Source organism: Dicentrarchus labrax, unplaced genomic scaffold (genome assembly GCF_905237075.1).
Source record: "Dicentrarchus labrax unplaced genomic scaffold, dlabrax2021, whole genome shotgun sequence".
Classification (NCBI taxonomy): Eukaryota; Metazoa; Chordata; class Actinopteri; family Moronidae; genus Dicentrarchus; species Dicentrarchus labrax.
The window spans coordinates 29,217,336-29,235,266 of NW_026136719.1; the positions used below are offsets into that span (position 1 = coordinate 29,217,336).

At 39.0% G+C, this 17,931-nt stretch overlaps 1 protein-coding gene across 4 annotated transcripts in view; it reads left to right on the forward strand.

Moving 5' to 3' along the window:
* phkb (phosphorylase kinase, beta) overlaps positions 1 to 17,440 on the forward strand; it is a 106,120-nt gene extending 88,680 nt beyond the window's left edge. For 2 of the 4 annotated variants that reach the window (XM_051380117.1, XM_051380115.1), the window contains 12 exons: positions 116 to 206; positions 3,776 to 3,834; positions 4,114 to 4,276; positions 5,982 to 6,063; positions 6,393 to 6,450; positions 10,205 to 10,295; positions 11,539 to 11,744; positions 12,711 to 12,845; positions 13,190 to 13,319; positions 14,514 to 14,621; positions 14,898 to 15,038; positions 15,818 to 17,440. In XM_051380117.1, coding sequence (XP_051236077.1) covers positions 116 to 206; positions 3,776 to 3,834; positions 4,114 to 4,276; positions 5,982 to 6,063; positions 6,393 to 6,450; positions 10,205 to 10,295; positions 11,539 to 11,744; positions 12,711 to 12,845; positions 13,190 to 13,319; positions 14,514 to 14,621; positions 14,898 to 15,038; positions 15,818 to 15,955 — 1,402 coding nt within the window. In that variant the 3' untranslated portion in view covers positions 15,956 to 17,440. Of the gene's footprint in view, positions 1 to 115; positions 207 to 3,775; positions 3,835 to 4,113; positions 4,277 to 5,981; positions 6,064 to 6,392; positions 6,451 to 7,265; positions 8,648 to 10,204; positions 10,296 to 11,538; positions 11,745 to 12,710; positions 12,846 to 13,189; positions 13,320 to 14,513; positions 14,622 to 14,897; positions 15,039 to 15,817 lie in introns of those variants that run through there. The other 2 variants (XM_051380116.1, XM_051380118.1) reach the window with 2 other exon arrangements.
* The last annotated feature ends 491 nt before the right edge of the window (positions 17,441 to 17,931 follow it).

Sequence of the window (17,931 nt, forward strand, 5' to 3'; positions counted from 1 at the left end):
ATGATATATATAGTATATAACAGTTAACACAAATGTTTGGACTTAGAATTCACTCTACTGTGCACTGTGAAAGAAATCCCCATTTTGTGGATAATTTTAACCTGTGTCTCTCCAGGGGGAGCCGCTTCAACCCAGTCTTGGACATGCTGGCCTCATTCAAGAAAGGCAACATCGGAGGGGTCAAAGTTCATGTCGACAGACTTCAGGTTTGTCCAATTAAAACAGACTTGTTCATTCTTGTATTGATTCTTTCATTTGGTCTTCCTTAATCACTCTTCATTTTAGGGATGCCAATTTAAAGGAATTTCCTTCATTGATTATTGGAGGTATTTTGTAACAATCAGTAGTTAGTTGATTGTTAAAAAAATGACAACACAAAGTGTGAGTTTTACATAATTACAGATTTTATTTTTTGAATGCTAGCTTGACTCAATCAGCACACAATCCAAGTTAGATATTTGAGCAAAAACAATTTGAATTATTATAACAGAATAATGTTTTCTTCTGACTCCCTTTTAGCTTTAATCAACAAATGACTATACAAATTTAAAATATTGATTATAGTTAATAATGTTCTACAAACAAAAATAAAATGAGACTGAACATCATGTACAGAATAAGCACTTTAAAACACAGTCCAACCCATTACTCTTGTGTCAGCAAAAGGGCTGTAGCCTTCCCTGTTACCAAGTAAGCATAAAATAGGTTACACTGATCTCCCCACAACCGACTTCAGTTATACTGATTTTATTCATGCAATAAGCATACTTAAACTATGTTGGCCATCAGACTTGGTTTCAGGTCATACAGTGGTTCCTGCTTATGTGTCCATCATCTTTACGGTATATTTCATATCGTATCTTCTTCTATGTTCTTTTATGATGAACAAAACAGGACTCATAGATTTCACTGGTCGATAAAACAGTTTATTGAGAGGATCAATGGTGTTAGGTCTTGACATTATCATGACTCCAATCCATACAAGTGAACCAATCAATGTTACCATTAATATTACTGCACTTTTGATTGTTTGCATATTGTGAAGAGTTTTTATAAAAGTGGCTGTCGGGGGGGAAATATGCCACCTGATCTCTCATGTTGGCTCAGTTACAACGGATATTACAGCCGCCTGTGTAATAAACCACGGCTTAATATTACAAATGTTTCAATACATTTGTGTTGCAGGGCTTCATCTCTTTCTTTGGGAAAAACAAAAGCTTTTTCTCAGCCGTTAATCTGTTGTCCCTTCTTATTTCAATAGCAATACCAGTGTTTGTCTGTGTTTTGACCTTGGTCTGTCAGATTTAATTTGGGAGGCAAACTGTTTTTGTTTGCCTGGGAAAGGTGAAACTGAATTGAGCTTGGATGGTTTTAAAAAGGGGATGGAAACTACTGTGGTGAAGCCTGTAGTGGCTTGTTAAAAATATATTGGAATGACTTTAGGGGAACGCAACAAATTAAATGGTGAATTAATAGATTAGAGGTTGATCCCTCTAATGTATTTTTCTGCTTGCTGAGAAGACTGTCAAGAAACCTGAATCGACACTCAGTGCCAGCATAGATTAAGGAATCAATCTACATTACTGGATGATAGTGTGTCACAGACACTGTGAAACCAGAAGGGGTCAGACAGGGTTCCAGGGTCAGTGTATCCTCAGTAGACATTGCAGTGCCCCCTAAAAGCTTGCAAGGGTGTAAGAAAGGGTAACTGTAAATGAATGCTGAATCGCATCTAAAAACAAAATACCACTACAAGGATTAAAGGGAAATAGTATAATGAGTCCTATTTTCTAGATTTTGCATTCGTATCTGTTAATTAAGTTCAACTGTAACTTTGTCGCTTAATTTAGCTTTATCAGGATCATTGCTCTCCAAGCCAGCGGAGGGGCCATGAGAACACACCATAATTCCTTTAAAGCTGCTATAATCAGTATTTTGATATCTACATTGGATCACATGACTACATGTTATGTGAAAGGTGTCGTTCATAGTATATACCAGAATATATGTACCACAGAGGATGATCACCCCACGCTGCTCGATGGAGCCTTCTAGCACCTTTTAACTCCTTGTTTTGGCTTTACAGCCGCGCAACATTATTGTACAGTTTAGTCTCATCACTCTCATCAACATCATTTCCAGCAGTAGCAGCAGGCAGCTGTTTTCAGAAAACTCACTGCACACTATCTGCCTAGCACCAAAAAGCAGACAGGCAAAGTTAGCAACTATTTGGTGAAGTGGCTGAAAGGAAGGTGAACATGGGACATTCACCAGGTAGACACAAAATACTTTTTTTCTGCATCTGCTAGATGAGTAAAAACCATCAGTTTTATAAAGAGTTCTTCATATCCGCTTAGTAGGTGATAATATGTATGTGTTGCGTGTGCAGCTTGATTTTACTGCCCCCAAGTGGTCAAACAACAAAGTAAAACTTACACGTCTTTATACTGAGTGAAGCATTGCTCACGTGCTCTTTATTTTGCTGGATTTTGTCCATGTCATCTCTCAAAGCACAGAATGCTCACAGCAGTATTCATGAATTTACAATGAACCATAAACAGTTAACTGTGGATGATATTTATTTTTTATGAACACAATCAATCGTTGTGATGGCTAAAAGCAAGAAAATAAGGCCAAGGCAGAACTAGAGTTATTTTCACATTGGTAACTTTAACCAACTGCACTGTCAAACTTCTGACAGGTCTTCCAACCCTAACTTCTCTCCCAGTGTGTTTGTGGTGTTCAGCAGAGACTTCCTCATATGATCCTTTTTTTCTTTTTTTTTGCATTAAAGTTCTTGCTTCCCTTTGCCTATTTGCTATTCACTTCACAGCTAACTCCTACAGCTTTGAAACACTTCTCCTCTTCATCATCTCATTGTTATGGGGAGCAGGATTGCTCCACTCATACGCCTCTTATTTTTGTTTTGGAGTTGACTTCAGTTGGAATGGCTAATATCACATTTAGACCACAGGAGCAAGTGGTATTGAACTGCTCTCTTTACTCCTACACTGTTATGCTTTTAAAATACTCAAACTTTTACTGTGTTAGACACTTGGTTGTTACTGCTCCTGTACACATTTGTAAAATCTCAAACAGTTAACTTTGTTCACACCTTACTACTCCATGTGTTATTTGTTATGAACTGCATTATTCAGTTAGTTTTTGTGTTTGTTTTGTGTACTGAATTGCCCGACATTGCTCCTCTTGGGGATTTATACAACTCTGTTTTCTCACCTCCTGTATTTTTATGCTCCTGAGCACACCTTCAGATATGATTTCCTCATACATTTCTTTATCTTTTATCTGTCACTAATACTGCAGTCTTTTATTATTAACATCATCAGTACTCACTAATATTCTAACTTTTTTCATTAGACTTCTGTTGGTCATACTGTAGCGTACACTCACTTCTATCTCTATATATTGTCCTATATTGTATTATAATGTACATACTTAGACTTTTATTATATTTTACTGTTTTCCAATTTATTTTTATTTAATGTGTATATACCGATATATACATTTCTATTTTTATTTCTAGATATATTGTTAGATATTGTAATATAATTATTATTTCTATTCTTTAATGTCGTCTGAGCAGCTTTAACGAACAAATTTCCCCCCAGGGATCAATAAAGTATTTCTGATTCTGATTCTGATTTACTCCTATCTGTACTGTATGTATATTACTGTGGTGTCTCTTGTGTAGGAGTCTACACTGACAGAATAATGACTTAGAAAATAATTTAATGTGCCTTTTTTCTTCATTAAGACACTGATATCTGGAGCAGTGGTGGAGCAGTTGGACTTCCTGCGTGTCAACGAGGCAGAGTAAGAGCTTCCTCTAGTTTTTATGCTTAATGTGTCAAAGGTCAGAACTTTTGCCCGTCTTAGTTAGTCTGCTGGCAGGATATTTTTTTTAAATCACTAAGGATTTCAACGATGTAAATCTGATAATGGCAATATAACTGACATAGATACTTGATTATGAATGTTTTCATGACCAATGAATCAGTTAAGTGTAAAATAACAAATTGTCAAATTTCTGTGGACAGGCATGCTATTAACACACATGGCGTAACTTGTGTGTTTGTGTGTGTGTGTACATAGGATCCCAGAGTTTAAGAGCTTTGAGGAGCTGGAGCTGCCTAAGCACTCCAAGGTGAAGAGACAGACGAGTACACCCAACGCCTCAGACCTGGAGCAACAGCCAGAGATCAGTGTGGAGGAGTGGCTGCACAAGCCCACCAATGAGATCATCCAGAAATTCCACGTGAGTTCATTGGCTTTTGGGGAACAGGGCCACAAATACATATTGGTATTAATAATTGCCATTAAGATAAAAATTTGTTTTAACAAATAAGAAACATGAGTAAAGCAGAGGAGCAGTAAAGTAAATACATACATAATTACATAAATCTCTGCTAATATTTAAAATGACAAGTTTCGTTCACAGCAGAACGAGAATTCTTTAACCATTAAATAAACCTGTCTGACAATATTATACGAATGAAATGGCAATATTTGAACTAGGGTCAACAAGTACTATTGATAGTTAGCACAACTTAGCATAGCTTAGCTATAAACATTAAAGCAGCAAATGTTGCTAGGTGTAACTGTTGCTACATTTGTAGCAGTAGTTGGTACATTGCTATTATATTATTCACTGTTTCCTTAACTAAGACTGGCAGAAGCAGTAAAAAAGGTACATGTGGGGCAGAAGAAATATACTCCCCCATCAAAGAGTGCTGCAGTAAATCCTGAGCAGTGTTCCTGAGGCTTGTCTGTGTACTTATCATACATTACAATAAATACATAGGTAGTGTTTGCACGGGTCTGCTGGTGATGAATCATGCTCTTGTCAGTGCACTATTCAGAGTGGCAGGTGAAAAGAAGCGTCGGCATCTCAATGTGTATTCGAGGTGACACATGACTGTCTGCAGCCACCCCCAGGTATACAGTGGGAGTTAGCAGTGACAAGGACTACAGCCTAAGAAATCTGTAAACTGTGGAGAAAAATGAGAAAAATTCTTCCAGTCAAACGCAGCAGTACTGCCAGAAGAACAGAATCTAACCTTCATTTGGATTTTACACAAACATTTAACCATTGAAATGTGTAAGTTAAACATGAAAGACCTTCATATTACTCAAATTGTATTCCTATTAATCAACACAACCTCTGGTTTCTTTTCACCTGGGGTAAACATCTCACAACCACCTGCCTCCCCCTCAGAGAATTGTGGGAACGTTTTGCCACAGTATTTGTATGGCTCATTGACATATCCCACTCTTGTCGAGGCTCACTTGGCCACCTGCCTCCTGTTTTATTATGACAATCTTATAAATATGTTCAAACATTTTTCCTGGAGCCCAGGTTTTGGGTAGCATCCGCCCAAGTCTGCTCACAATTAACAGCACTCTTCAGTCTGTCTCTGAACATGAATATTTTAAGTTTTCAAGTGATCATTCGTCATCATTCGTGTTCGGAAAAATCCAAACTTCAACTCAGCCCTTAGGCAATTGTAATTTGTTGGCTCAAAGAGGAATTCAGGATAGAAATCAGACAAAAAGTCTGAAAAGCCCCATCTACATCAGACTTTGTTGTGTTTTTAGTAATCTGTCATAGATAATAAAAACAATAAATTATTTACCTGAATACTCCTCTGACATGCTTACAAATGCTTCTTTCTTTTCCATATTTTAGGCACATTTAGGCTTGTATCAAATTTAAACAAGGCAGTACTTTAAAAATATAGCCATTATTACCACAGTTGGAGGACAGCACAAAACAGTTTGGTAATGGTAATAGTTTCAATATGCCTTGTTAGTGCTAGCTGTGAGTGGATAATATTGCAGCTGTATGTAGAATATGCAGTGTGCAATAACTTGTGTTTGTATGCTTGACCAGACTCATCTTCCCATTTGTCTGTGTGTGTGTGTGTGTGTGTGTGTGTGTGTGTGGTGTGTGTGTGTGTCAGGACTGTGACTGCTTGGCCAGTCAGGCTCAGCTTGCCGGCATCCTTCTTAGGAGAGAAGGACCAGACTTCCTTGCCAAAGACGGTAAGCACACACATTCAGCAGCATGAAGAAGTTGTCACTAGTTGTACTGAAACAGAACAGCAGATTTTCTCAGTTTTCTCAAATTTCTTAAATACAAAGGAAATGTGATCAGTTAGCAGCTTACGTTATTATCTGTCAATTTTATCCCGGATTTAAAACCCCTTTTTCACTGCTTTCATCATTCTTTTGATCAAGTACAGGTCTTTAGGGTGCTGTTGAATGGTGCTTTTCTATTAAGCTTAATTTAGCACTTGTGATTGACAGAGGATAAATGTGGATATGACTGTATATCTGTCTGTCTTTAACACAAACATTGTGATTGATTCCAGAGAACCTGATGGATGAACTGGAGAGAATCTACAGAAGAGCTGGCAGCAGAAAGCTTTGGTCTGATATTCTTACACACACACAAACAAATACACACTGTTGTCTCATTTTTCTTACCTTACATAGTCCAGATCAGATTTGTTTTCATTATAAAGTCCATATACCATAAACAGTAACACTTGGTTCACGCTGCCGACCTGAGCAGCGCGTGACGGCTATGGTATTGAATAGCTGCGACTGGCACGCGCATGGTGTTTACACCGACAGCGTGTCAGCTGCAGGGCTGCTGCAGAGCGGCTGCTGCCAGCGCTATCTTTCTATATAGAATTCGCCTTCGATAAATAGCATTCAATAAAATCCTTGTTAACATGTGAATGGATTCTGTCCACAGAATCTGAAAACAGATATGGGAGAACATTTTATTTTATATTTTTTCCACGTCTGTGACATTCTACAGATACAGATATTGAAACTGTAGTGAAAGGTGTATATGTTGCTGCTATATAATCCTGATCCTTTTCACTCACTATTTTTGCTGGAAACTGCGCACGGTTTATGGAAAGAATAGGCCAGACCTTGACTTTCTAATGAAGCGTTGTGACAGCTGCAGCAACTCAGGCTCAGTACAATTAGTATTTTATTTTGTTGCCCATTGACCTTCATCATTATAAGTCATTTTTAATTATTAGTGCTCTGTTGAATAATTTAGTGTGAACTAAAAGGGGCTGGGAGTTTATGTTGGAAAACTATATGAGATGTCCCCTTAACCAAATGTCTTGTCTCTGTACTTGCTGTGTCCCCGATTTTATCCTCACAAGATCTTTTCTCATGTTGGCACTTTAAAATAACTGTTATTTAATCTGGCCGGACTGTAGGCTGGCAGTGCGCTGTGCTGCTGCCATTATCAAGAAGTTCGCCAGCTCTATAGCTCCTCACATCACCACAATACTGGTGCATGGGAAACAGGTAATGTTCAGGCAGAGATGGACTGAAGACTCTGCATGTTCACTCCCAGTCTTTAGCTGTGTTTCCACCACAGGAACTTTCCTAAGACACTCGGAACCTTTGGAGGAACTTTGGAGGGTTCTGGGGACTATATTTTACCCCCCAAAAAGTCCCTGCTCGGGAGTAGTACTTTGGTGCTACAATAGAGGAAATCTGGGGGTGGGGCTCGCAGCGCTGAACAGTTCTAATTGGTCTCAGAGCCACCATTTATAAAACGCCACAAACCAGTTTGTTTTTTGTTCATTGTGCCTCACCAAATCATGGAATTACAGAACAAAAAATGCAACTGATGAACTGATGATGTCCAGTTATAGTATATGATATACAATAAATATATATTTTTCATACGTCAGCTGACAACAACGTGCTGAAGGAACCTTTTAGTTCCTTGAAACGTAGTTCCTGGGACTAAAAGTTCCATATACTTTGGGTGGAAACGCGGCTATAGCTAGCTGGCTAGCTTGAAAGCTGTGTGAAGTTCAGCCAATTTTGCTCATAACCAGGATATCAGCAGTGCTTTTTAAAAGTCAGAAAGAATCATTTGTTATATTCCATTTGTGACTCAATTATATTATATTGTGAGTCAATATTTTGACTCTTTCATTACCTTATGTAAATGAGCACATTCGAATAAAGACTTAAGCTATTCCTGGAAGGGCTAAATTAAAAAAATATAAATCCTTTGTAAATGTATAAAATACATTTATTATATAAATAAATATATGAAAACCTTCAAAGAAAACAGTTTTAACTAAGTGAATATTCAAAGTGACCAGTAGTCAGCCTGGTAAAAGGTGGTGTAATGCAGTAGCAGGCTGCTATCATAGCATCTTGCTAAAATGTTAACCAGTGAAAGCTATTTCTGGTTAAACCACCAGGTTTAGCGTAAGAGGGCTAACGCTCACACAGTCATGAGTTTGGCCAAGCCGTTAAGTCAAAGCCAGCAGGCGCTTTGAGTCAGATGTGTACAGGAGCTTGTCTTCAGTGTTTGCTTTCTCCATTAACCATCACAGAGGCTGGACCCTCGTTTCTGTACCATCAGCGACTGCAATAAGGCTGGCTGTATACTCCAAATGAAACAGAATTTGGCTATTGGATAAGGCGATACATGCCTTTACACTCACTGTTTTGTCAAGGGCATCCATGCTAGAAGGAGGAGTTGATAGTTGCTGTGGGAGCAGACACCTCTTGCAAATTCATCATAACAAAAATAAATATACATACACTATATAGAACAAATGAAACTCCAGCCTCACAGGATTTACGTAACCTATTTGGATTATGGTTGCCTTTGAACACTGTAGCACCTTTTGCATCTTAAAGGTGTGACCAAAGTTGACCTTTCACATTGACTGTTGTAATTGTATTTTTCTATTGTATATTAGGTTTTCCAGCTTCTTTTGGATTACGCCATCTTGCGTATTAATGTTTCTCAAAGCAAGGATACGTGTGAATCTGTGTTTCAAAGTCCTAAAAATAGTGTAATCTATTTTTTGAACAAACAATGTTAAATGAAATGTTTGTCTGGCAAGACGTTCCAGTCAAACAAAATAGCATTCTCTTTTCGATCTTCGCTAAAATTCGATTTTGTTTGTGGTATGCTGCTGGCCTGACTCACGAAGAATTGACCGAATATTATAGATGGTTGTCACAACTTCTCATGTGAGAGTTTGTTCCCTTCTTTAGTGGTCAGTGTTTTCTGTGTCCATGGTTTTCTGTGTCCATTTCTGTCAGATTGACTGACATGACAACTTCTATTATATGCTGTTTTATTAATTAATGTGATTTTACCATAGAGAAATTTGATTATGCCATGGAATAAAAATGTCCTGGAGGCTGGTTTTCAACTTGCTGGGAAATAACATCAATACTCAGTTCAATTTACTTTCTCATTTACCTAACATGGGCCAGGAAGTGAAGCTTGAAATAGGTTCCCCAACAAAGCATCAGTGGATTGACACCACATCATGCTTTCTAAACATTAAGGCTTTGTGCTCAAGATGTGCCTTCGTATTTCTGCAGGTTTAAGCACTGAATAACTCCACACACCCGCGCACACCCGCACAAACACTTGACACACACACACACACACACACACACACACACACACACACACACACACACACACACACGCACATAGATTATACTAGGGAAGTTCTCAGCATATAATAAGAAGAGGTTGTGTTTCAACTGATTGTATTTGTGACCCCATTAATGAAATTATTTTATTTGTTCACTGCTTCTGTGAGGATGGCTTCACTCCATGTTTGTGTCTATAGCAATCCTGGCTGTGGTCTACAATGTGAAGATAACCACAGTTTATGTGTGCTGCTTTTTCATCATAGGATTCCCGCAGGCAAGAGGAGGCAGTGTGAAGGCTGCAATGACTCTAGTGAATAATGAACTGAGAAATTAGTGAACATTAAAATATTTTCTGGGAAGCCAACCTTTATTTGGGGCTTTCATTAACTAAATCAGATTCATTCACTGAGACTGGGACTAACACATTAGCTATTTCTTACATGGTAGGAATCATTTGTGGGTTTTGTTTTCATTCATTTCATTCTGATGTTTGGATGGTTTGTAAATCTGGGGGCATTGAGTTGCTACAATTAGAAAAGGAAGCAACTAGCAAATTATTGCCTTTCATGTTAGTGAAATTTGTATGTATTTCTAATAATGCTGAATCAAATATTTGAGTAATGGTTCCATGTTTGGCCAGACCATACAACATATTCTCCACATATTCAATATTTTATTAGGCAAATCATAATAAAAATCACTGTTCTTGTGTCTTTTCACCCACTAGGTCTGTTGTCCGTCTTGCCGCCTGTCTCTTAACTAAGCTAGTGGACAGCCTTGCCCCCAGTATTACTAGTGTTTTAGTGCATGGCAAGCAGGTAAGTGGACACACAGAGAGCAGGGCCTGAGCAGTTTACCATCCCTTTTGTACAAATAATTTTGTACAAAGTTTGTACATCATGTTTGGGAAAATGGCATGTCGGGACAATGATTTTAATGTTCACTGATTTAAAGACATAAAATTTAAGATATACATTTATAAGCTCCTCATGCTGTCATCCTATGTGAATGACTTAGGCTAGATGCATGCTCATATTCCTCATCACAGCTCACCTCCATTGTGTGTGTATCTAAGCTGTAGTTGTTGCAAGGCTGCCAGTGTGACCAGCGCAAAATGCTAATATGCACCATGTCCACGTGTCTAAATAGACTCCATAAGCAGGTTTATGTGTTGTGACCCAGGGATCTGTCCGACGTCACTCCCTCATGCTGGATGAGTTTCGGTGCATCATTTCCTTTCAAGTGTTATTCAGAGATTAGCCTCCTCTCTAGAGTGTCAGTTATCTCGCCTCATTTTTACCCTTCTGAACAGTTTTAGGCATTTCATTATGCTCAAGTAGCTCAAGGTGTGAATCTGCATATAGATTGCTTACTGGAGGGAATGCTCCTCTCAACATGATTGGAAAAGCTGATTTAAGATTTGAGACGGCTGTGTTCCTCTGCTTACAATGACAGCCCTGTTGGGAGGAATAAGAGTTTCCTCCCCATTTAAGTAAATTCTGACTCTAGTTTTGATTATATTTCTCGTCAGTATTAAAATTCAACAATGTATTCTAGTTGAATTCAAAGTTGGTCATTTCCAAACATTTCCATCTCTATGCTGTTCTTTGCTCAGTTAGAATCAGTTCCCATGTAAAAATGAATGATACATTTTCAAAGTGTTGTGCTTCTGAAGGCAAGGATAAAAGTGAGTCCTCTCATCAGGAAGACTGGCGAAGTTTAATTTTTATGTGATGGCTTTCAGAACAAAAAAACAAAAAATACAAAAGAGCAATCTTGAGGTATGTAATTTTTTTCACTTTTATATGACTCTGGGAGAGGAGGCCAATTTTAGGGAGATGGAACAAAGTTACCTAAAGGAATTGCACCTTGGAGGAAGTGGTGCGCAGATGCCAATTTACACATGTGCACACTTTCACACACGTGCACCTGGATAGGCACATACTCACAAAAGCTTAGATATATTAAGCACAACATTTCTTCTGCACTGCACTTTCTAACTGTATGTGGGTCTGGTGTGTGCTCTCTTTCCTGTGATGTCACAATGCCTGCGATTACCAGGTGACCCTCGGTCTGTTTGGCCAAGAGGAGGAGGTGATCTCCAATCCACTGTCGCCAGGGGTGATCCAAGGCATCATCTACAGCAAGTGCTCCCCTCAGGGCGGAGAGCGGGAGGCCGTTCTTCAGCAAGAGCTGGTTATCCATATTGGGTGGATTATCTCCAACAACCCAGAGCTGTTCAGCGGCATGCTGAAGATCAGAGTCGGGTAAGGCAAATTGGGGTTCAGGATGGTTGCAATGGTGCCCTAACAACTCCTGTACGTTTAGTCAAGCAAGATGGCCTCATGCAGTATGTATTATCCTTCCCCAGCATTCAGACCACTCAACAAAACATGAAAAAATCAATACATATTAGCCTCAGTTCAGGCTACAGTTTGCTGTTAGCCTATCAAAACACCAGGAATGCCTGTGTAAAATATCTGTTTCCATACCAATGAGACCTTATGTTTCAGGTTGTTTTTCTGAAGTTGGTTTTTGCAGCACATTAACCGCACTGCAGCTCTCTTGGAAGTGGACTGAGAATCAATTTATAGATGCGCTCTGCAATAGAAGGATAAAGCAATTTTTCTGAACATGTTTGGTCCAAAAGAAGTACAATGTTGGAAGTAATTAGTTACAGTGTAGCATTTTATACTATCAAAATTCCCTCAGCCTAGTTAGACAAACACGTCAGCTTTGGTCTTTGCTTATTTCTTTGACTGTAAATTAAGATATTCTAAGCTGTAAGAAACTATGAAGCCATACTGAAAAAAAGGACACTATTTTGAACATGTATTTTGAAAAACCACCATGTAATTTCTACTCACCACTCCAGCTTCTACACACATACAATAAAAAAATGAAAACAACTATTTTTAAGTGGCAGTTCATTGAACTTTACAGGTGAAGAGAAGAAAATACGAGGTTGGAATAGATTAGGATAATGACTGGGTCAAAAGAAATGACACCCACCTCTCCCACTGGGGGTTGTGCAAAATTGGGAGAGGGGAAGGGGTAAAGAAATTTATAGTAGGAGCCACAGAAGAAGAAATGAGCAAGGATGGGCTCTCAACATCATAGCACATACACATTCTTGAGTTAGGAGTTCCTTCCAGTCAATAATAAACTCTAACCAGATACATTTTGTGATAAAGGCAATGTGAAAATGTAACATATGCACTGTGGATCTCCAGATGGATTGTCCAGGCCATGAAACATGAGCTGAAGATCCGGGCAGGAGACATGCCTACTCAGGACATCCACCAACTCTCGCCCAGCGACATCAAGCAGCTCCTGCTGGACGTCCTGCAGCCACAACACACCACTAGGTACTCTGCAAGCACACATTCACACTATCAAAAGCATTACCTGTGCTTTCTCATCCGCCTTTAAACTCAATCTGTCTTTGAAGACGCCGTGTCTTTATCTTCATGCGTTTACTTGTTGTGTAATCTTTTTAAGTTTTAATTATTTTATCTTCTGTCTTGTCTACATCCATATCCTTTTATCTGCTGCTGCCACAACCCAATTTCCCCATGGGGATTATTAAAGTTTTATCTTATCTTATCTAATCTAATAGACATTGACTCATAGACAATTTCCTCAAGCTCAGAGGCTATCAACATTATATTTCCCCAGTCTTTAAAACAGTTTCACCCCTCTTTCCCTTCAGGTCTTGGCTGAACAGGCGTCAGATCGATGGCTCTCTGAACAGGACCCCTCTGGGCTTTTATGATCGTGTGTGGCAGATCCTGGAGAGGACCCCCAATGGTATTGTGGTGGCTGGGACTCACCTCCCACAGGTACACAGCTGCAGGTTGAATACTCTGAACAATGCTGGTTAAATGTGACACTGTGTATTGTGTTCTGCTACAGTTAATAGAAACCTGCATGACTGCATTTTCAATTTTAGATGAAATTATATCCCTCACATACACACACTCAGTGTTTTGCTGTCTTTTAAAGAATACCTGAAAAAGTCTGATTAAGAGTGTTGCTCCCATTTATTGGTTGGTTCAAGGGCTAGTTCTTCTGCAAGTGTGGACCAGATAGTACAAAAGAAGTATGGTAATACACAGTACCTAATCAATTTAACGTGGTCAGTGTCTCCACTGAAAATGAAAATGTATTGCTTTGACTTTGCATAGTATAGTCTTTTAGTTTGTAAGTTTAATTGAAAAAAACAAATCTGCAAAGTTGTTCTTTGTTTAATCACTTTCCATTGTCATAATTATTATTTATTATCAGAATCAATAATCAGGGATGTCATTAATGGTGTTCTGCTTTGCTGCCTTTTTCACAGAGGACATTTTAAAATATCACAGAAGGAAAATCACAGGTTTAAATGAGAAAATTAATGATAGCTGAATTCCATTTAGCTGCTTCAGTTTCAAGGTCCTGGTATTGTGCATGTTGGCTCGTCTCACTGCCGCACTGTCATGGTTTACTGGGACAGTGTCTTAAATCACTTCATTACTCCCTATTTAACATACACTCAGTAGTATAGGGGTACAGTTCAGACACTGATAACTCCCACTTATAAACTGGTAATGTTGTTAGTAACATCTGTGCTTTTACTGTTATGAAGAGTTAAGATTTTGGCAGTGAACACCTATGTGCTGGCTAACAGTACTAATAACTGGTATTCTGTTTGTTAACGTATTGGAAAATTAGATTTTCCAAATGCTGAGGGACCAGTTCCAATTCCATTCTAATAACTGCATCTCTATGAAATGAAATAAAAATGAATTAAAAATGAACTGAATTGAAAATGAACACGTTTTCACAACTTACTCATCACTCATAATGTGTTGCTGTTGCCTGAGGACCCTCTCTTTCCAAACACTGACATTGACACCTACTGCAGGTACTATGACAGCAGGAAGGATATCCCACAATCCCTGCATGCTCACAGTTATGGAGTTAGGCGACTCAGACACTTTAATCAGATCAAAATAATTAAAACTGATAATTATAATCTTACTGTCTCTCTCTAGCAACCTACACTGTCTGACATGACCATGTATGAGATGAACTTCTCCCTGCTGGTGGAGGACACGCTGAAGAACATTGTCCTGCCTGAGTACAGACAAATCGTAGTGGAGGTAAATAAACACCAAAACAACCAAAAGTGCATAGAAGAGACTAAAAACATGAAGCTAATTAAATGTGTATGGATTTTTAATCAGCATGTCATTGACTTTGCTCCTTTATTATGGCGTCAGTCACATATCTCTGTTGAAGCACTGCGGTTTGTCCAGAATCAAGCAGCGAGGATATTACGTGGCTCCAGTTGCAGCAGTTCTTTACTATTTGGTTTGTTGCTGTTATTATGTGTTTAGTTTCTGACAGCCTTGTCTCTATCTCCATTGTGTGAGTAGCTGCTGATGGTGGTGTCCATAGTGCTGGAGAGAAACCCAGAGCTGGAGTTCAGCGATAAGGTGGATCTGGACGGCCTGGTGAAGGAAGCCTTTAATGATTTCCAGAGGGATCGCAGCCGCTTTGAAGGCATAGAGAAGCAGGTAGAGTGGCTTCCCTCTAAGCAATGGGTCAGCAACATTTACTCTCAAAAGATACATTTTTGGCAAGATATATTTTAGCCTTATAATGCTAATTATTTACTACAGATCAAGCATACCAGTAAACATTGATAATTCCGTGTTTTCCTTCTTTTTTTGATTTGGAATCCATAGCTAGGCTAGCTAGGGAGACTCAAGACTCATGTCCACCGCTAGTGAAGTTTGGCAAAACGGGACGTAATATATGACGCACATTTTAGTTGACGGAATATTGACATTTTATTTTCATTCGGTATATAATGGTTACACATATACACAGTTGGAGAATCTAAGAATCACTGTAGCTATGCAAAAATGTTTTAGTCAAAGCCACAGGGAGCCAATGTAGAGAGGCTAAAGGGCCACATGTGACTCTGGAGCTGCACGTTGCCTACCCCTGCTCTAGGCTGTCAGGTTAACTGATATAACAACATTTTCTCATTTGAATGCGACCTGAGTGTCTGCCTCAAAATTATCTCATCACCTTTCTAAAGTGATCCCAAATATTGAGCTTCTGTTCCAGCCGTACACTAATCATTTCAAGGGTTAGCGTAATTAAATGGTTTTTAAAAGCCTAATAGAAACAGACTGCCCCTGTCCAAAAAGAGCTTTTGTGACATATAATACTGCCAGGATGTTTTTTTTACGTATAGCATCCAATTTCTAAAACAACTTTTATGAGCATTTAAAGAAAAACATCTTGTAAACTTACAAAAATCATTTCTCATCTGTGCCTCTGCCAGGATGACATGGAGGCATTCTACAACACCCCCCCGGTGGGAAAGAGAGGCACCTCCAGCTACCTGACCAAGGCTGTTATGATCCAGTTGCTGCAAGGGGATGTCAAGCCCTGCAAGGACGACCCGTGCTCTGTTAGCTAGATTTACAACTCTTTGACCCCTAATCCCTGCCTGCCGCTGTGTAGTCATCAAATGGTCTGGCGAGGACTACAGAGTATCCATCACATGTATTCAGAAGATAACCTCTAGCCTCTCTAATGCTCCCCTTGGCAGGACACTGCCCAGTCCTGCAAACTAGATTTTTCCTGGAGTTTTCCCTGAACAACAGCACAGTTAGCAGAAGATTTAAGAGCCGTAGATTAACATGTCTGCCGTTTGCAGTTCAGTATGCCAACTGTGCTGTGTATTCAAATTAAGATTTACCTTGACTTGTTCTAGTTATTTATTACCATCGGTGGCTATTAAAGTCAAATACCACATAACTAGCTAACATTGCCACAACTGGCTAGAATTAGAATATTTGCACTTTGTTGTGATAATAGCATACATCCACCAGTTGTGCTTAACTCAGTAGCACCTAGAGTCTTGCTTTACCTCTACACATCTTTCAGTTCAGTTCAGTTTAGCTCCATCTTAGCATACAGACATGAGTGTGAATCAATCTTGTCACATCAGAGAATCAGCATGTTTCCCAACATGTCCAACTATTTCTTTCTTTTTTGGTGTTGCTTAGAAATCCAGTTTAAATGCTGTGTATCAGGTATTTCAAAATAATGCTACTATATACTGCTAAATGAACCATGGGCTCAGATCAACCGTTCAAACTGTACCTCACCAGCAATAACCTACAGCTGTTACATAGCAATTAGTCAGTATAATGAGAGATGTGGTTCTCAAATTGGCCCAATTGGCTCCCAGGGGCCTTAAAAGTGCATTGCATATCACCAGGCATAAAAAGCGGTTAGGTCTGCCATTATTTTCTTTATTGTTCATCAGTATAAATTAATGAATCATCATATTTTTTTTATATGGTTATATTCTTTTAAACTGTCTGTGGGTCTTTGTCATTAGAAGGCTTGAGAACCACTGCATATATTGAAATATTTGGATTTTATAGAGAATTACACAGTATATTCTGCTGAAAATGCATACATGTCAGCGTGTGTTGTTTGTTGAACTGTGCTGTGTTTCTCGTCTTTCTCTCTCCTTGTCCTTTATGCATGCACAGTCTGCTGCATGAAAATAGGTACTGTTTGCCATAGCCATCATGACGGTTGCTCTGGATGTTATGGGCTACAAAACAGAATTTGTGAGAGGCCTGTTTTGCACATTAGGGCTCTGCATGACAATGACTACTGCTCATCTGAAGTCCTAGGACTGAGGACCCTTTAGAAAATGCTGTTTTGTTGAATATGGGCAACAGAAAAGCCTGCTGTCATCCTTACGTAGACATGATAAAAAACTCACTTTGACTTATTTTAAAGCGTGCCTCTATGAATATCATCACTGTGATGAATTCGCCCAACCTTGTCACTGTGTGTGTGTGTTGTTTACTGTTGTTCCAAAAAAGTATTTTTAACTCAAAACTGTAGTTTCAAATAATAAAGTTATGATGGAAACTATAAACATTTCCCCTCCAACTATACTATCGCCTTCATAAGCTGTATGTGTGAGTGTGTAAATAAGTGCGGTTTGTAATATGCAGCTGCTTCTGGAACATCTTCTCCCCCCTTTTCTACAGCTGTGAATATGAAATACAGACGTGTAATTACTTCACATGAAGAAAAAATCTCTTGTTCCTTGGCTAAGACTGCAGCAGAAATGGAGCGTGACTGCTACAGCCCTGAGGGGTGTGTTTGGCATTGTATCGAATCCTACCAGTTACACCCACTTATGTTGCCCGAACCCCTTATCAATCTGCATCTTGCCAGTGAAGCTGTGTGTGCTGTCTGCAACACTGACTAACTGACTGGCAGAGGGAGGTGGAGAGGTGGGCGAGAGCCAGAGGAGAAGATAAATGAGCTCTGCCTCACGCTCAATATATTCAAATCAACTTGCATGCTGGTAAGAGGAGATCTTGCCTGTCTTGTTGAAATACATCTCTTCTTCACCAAAAC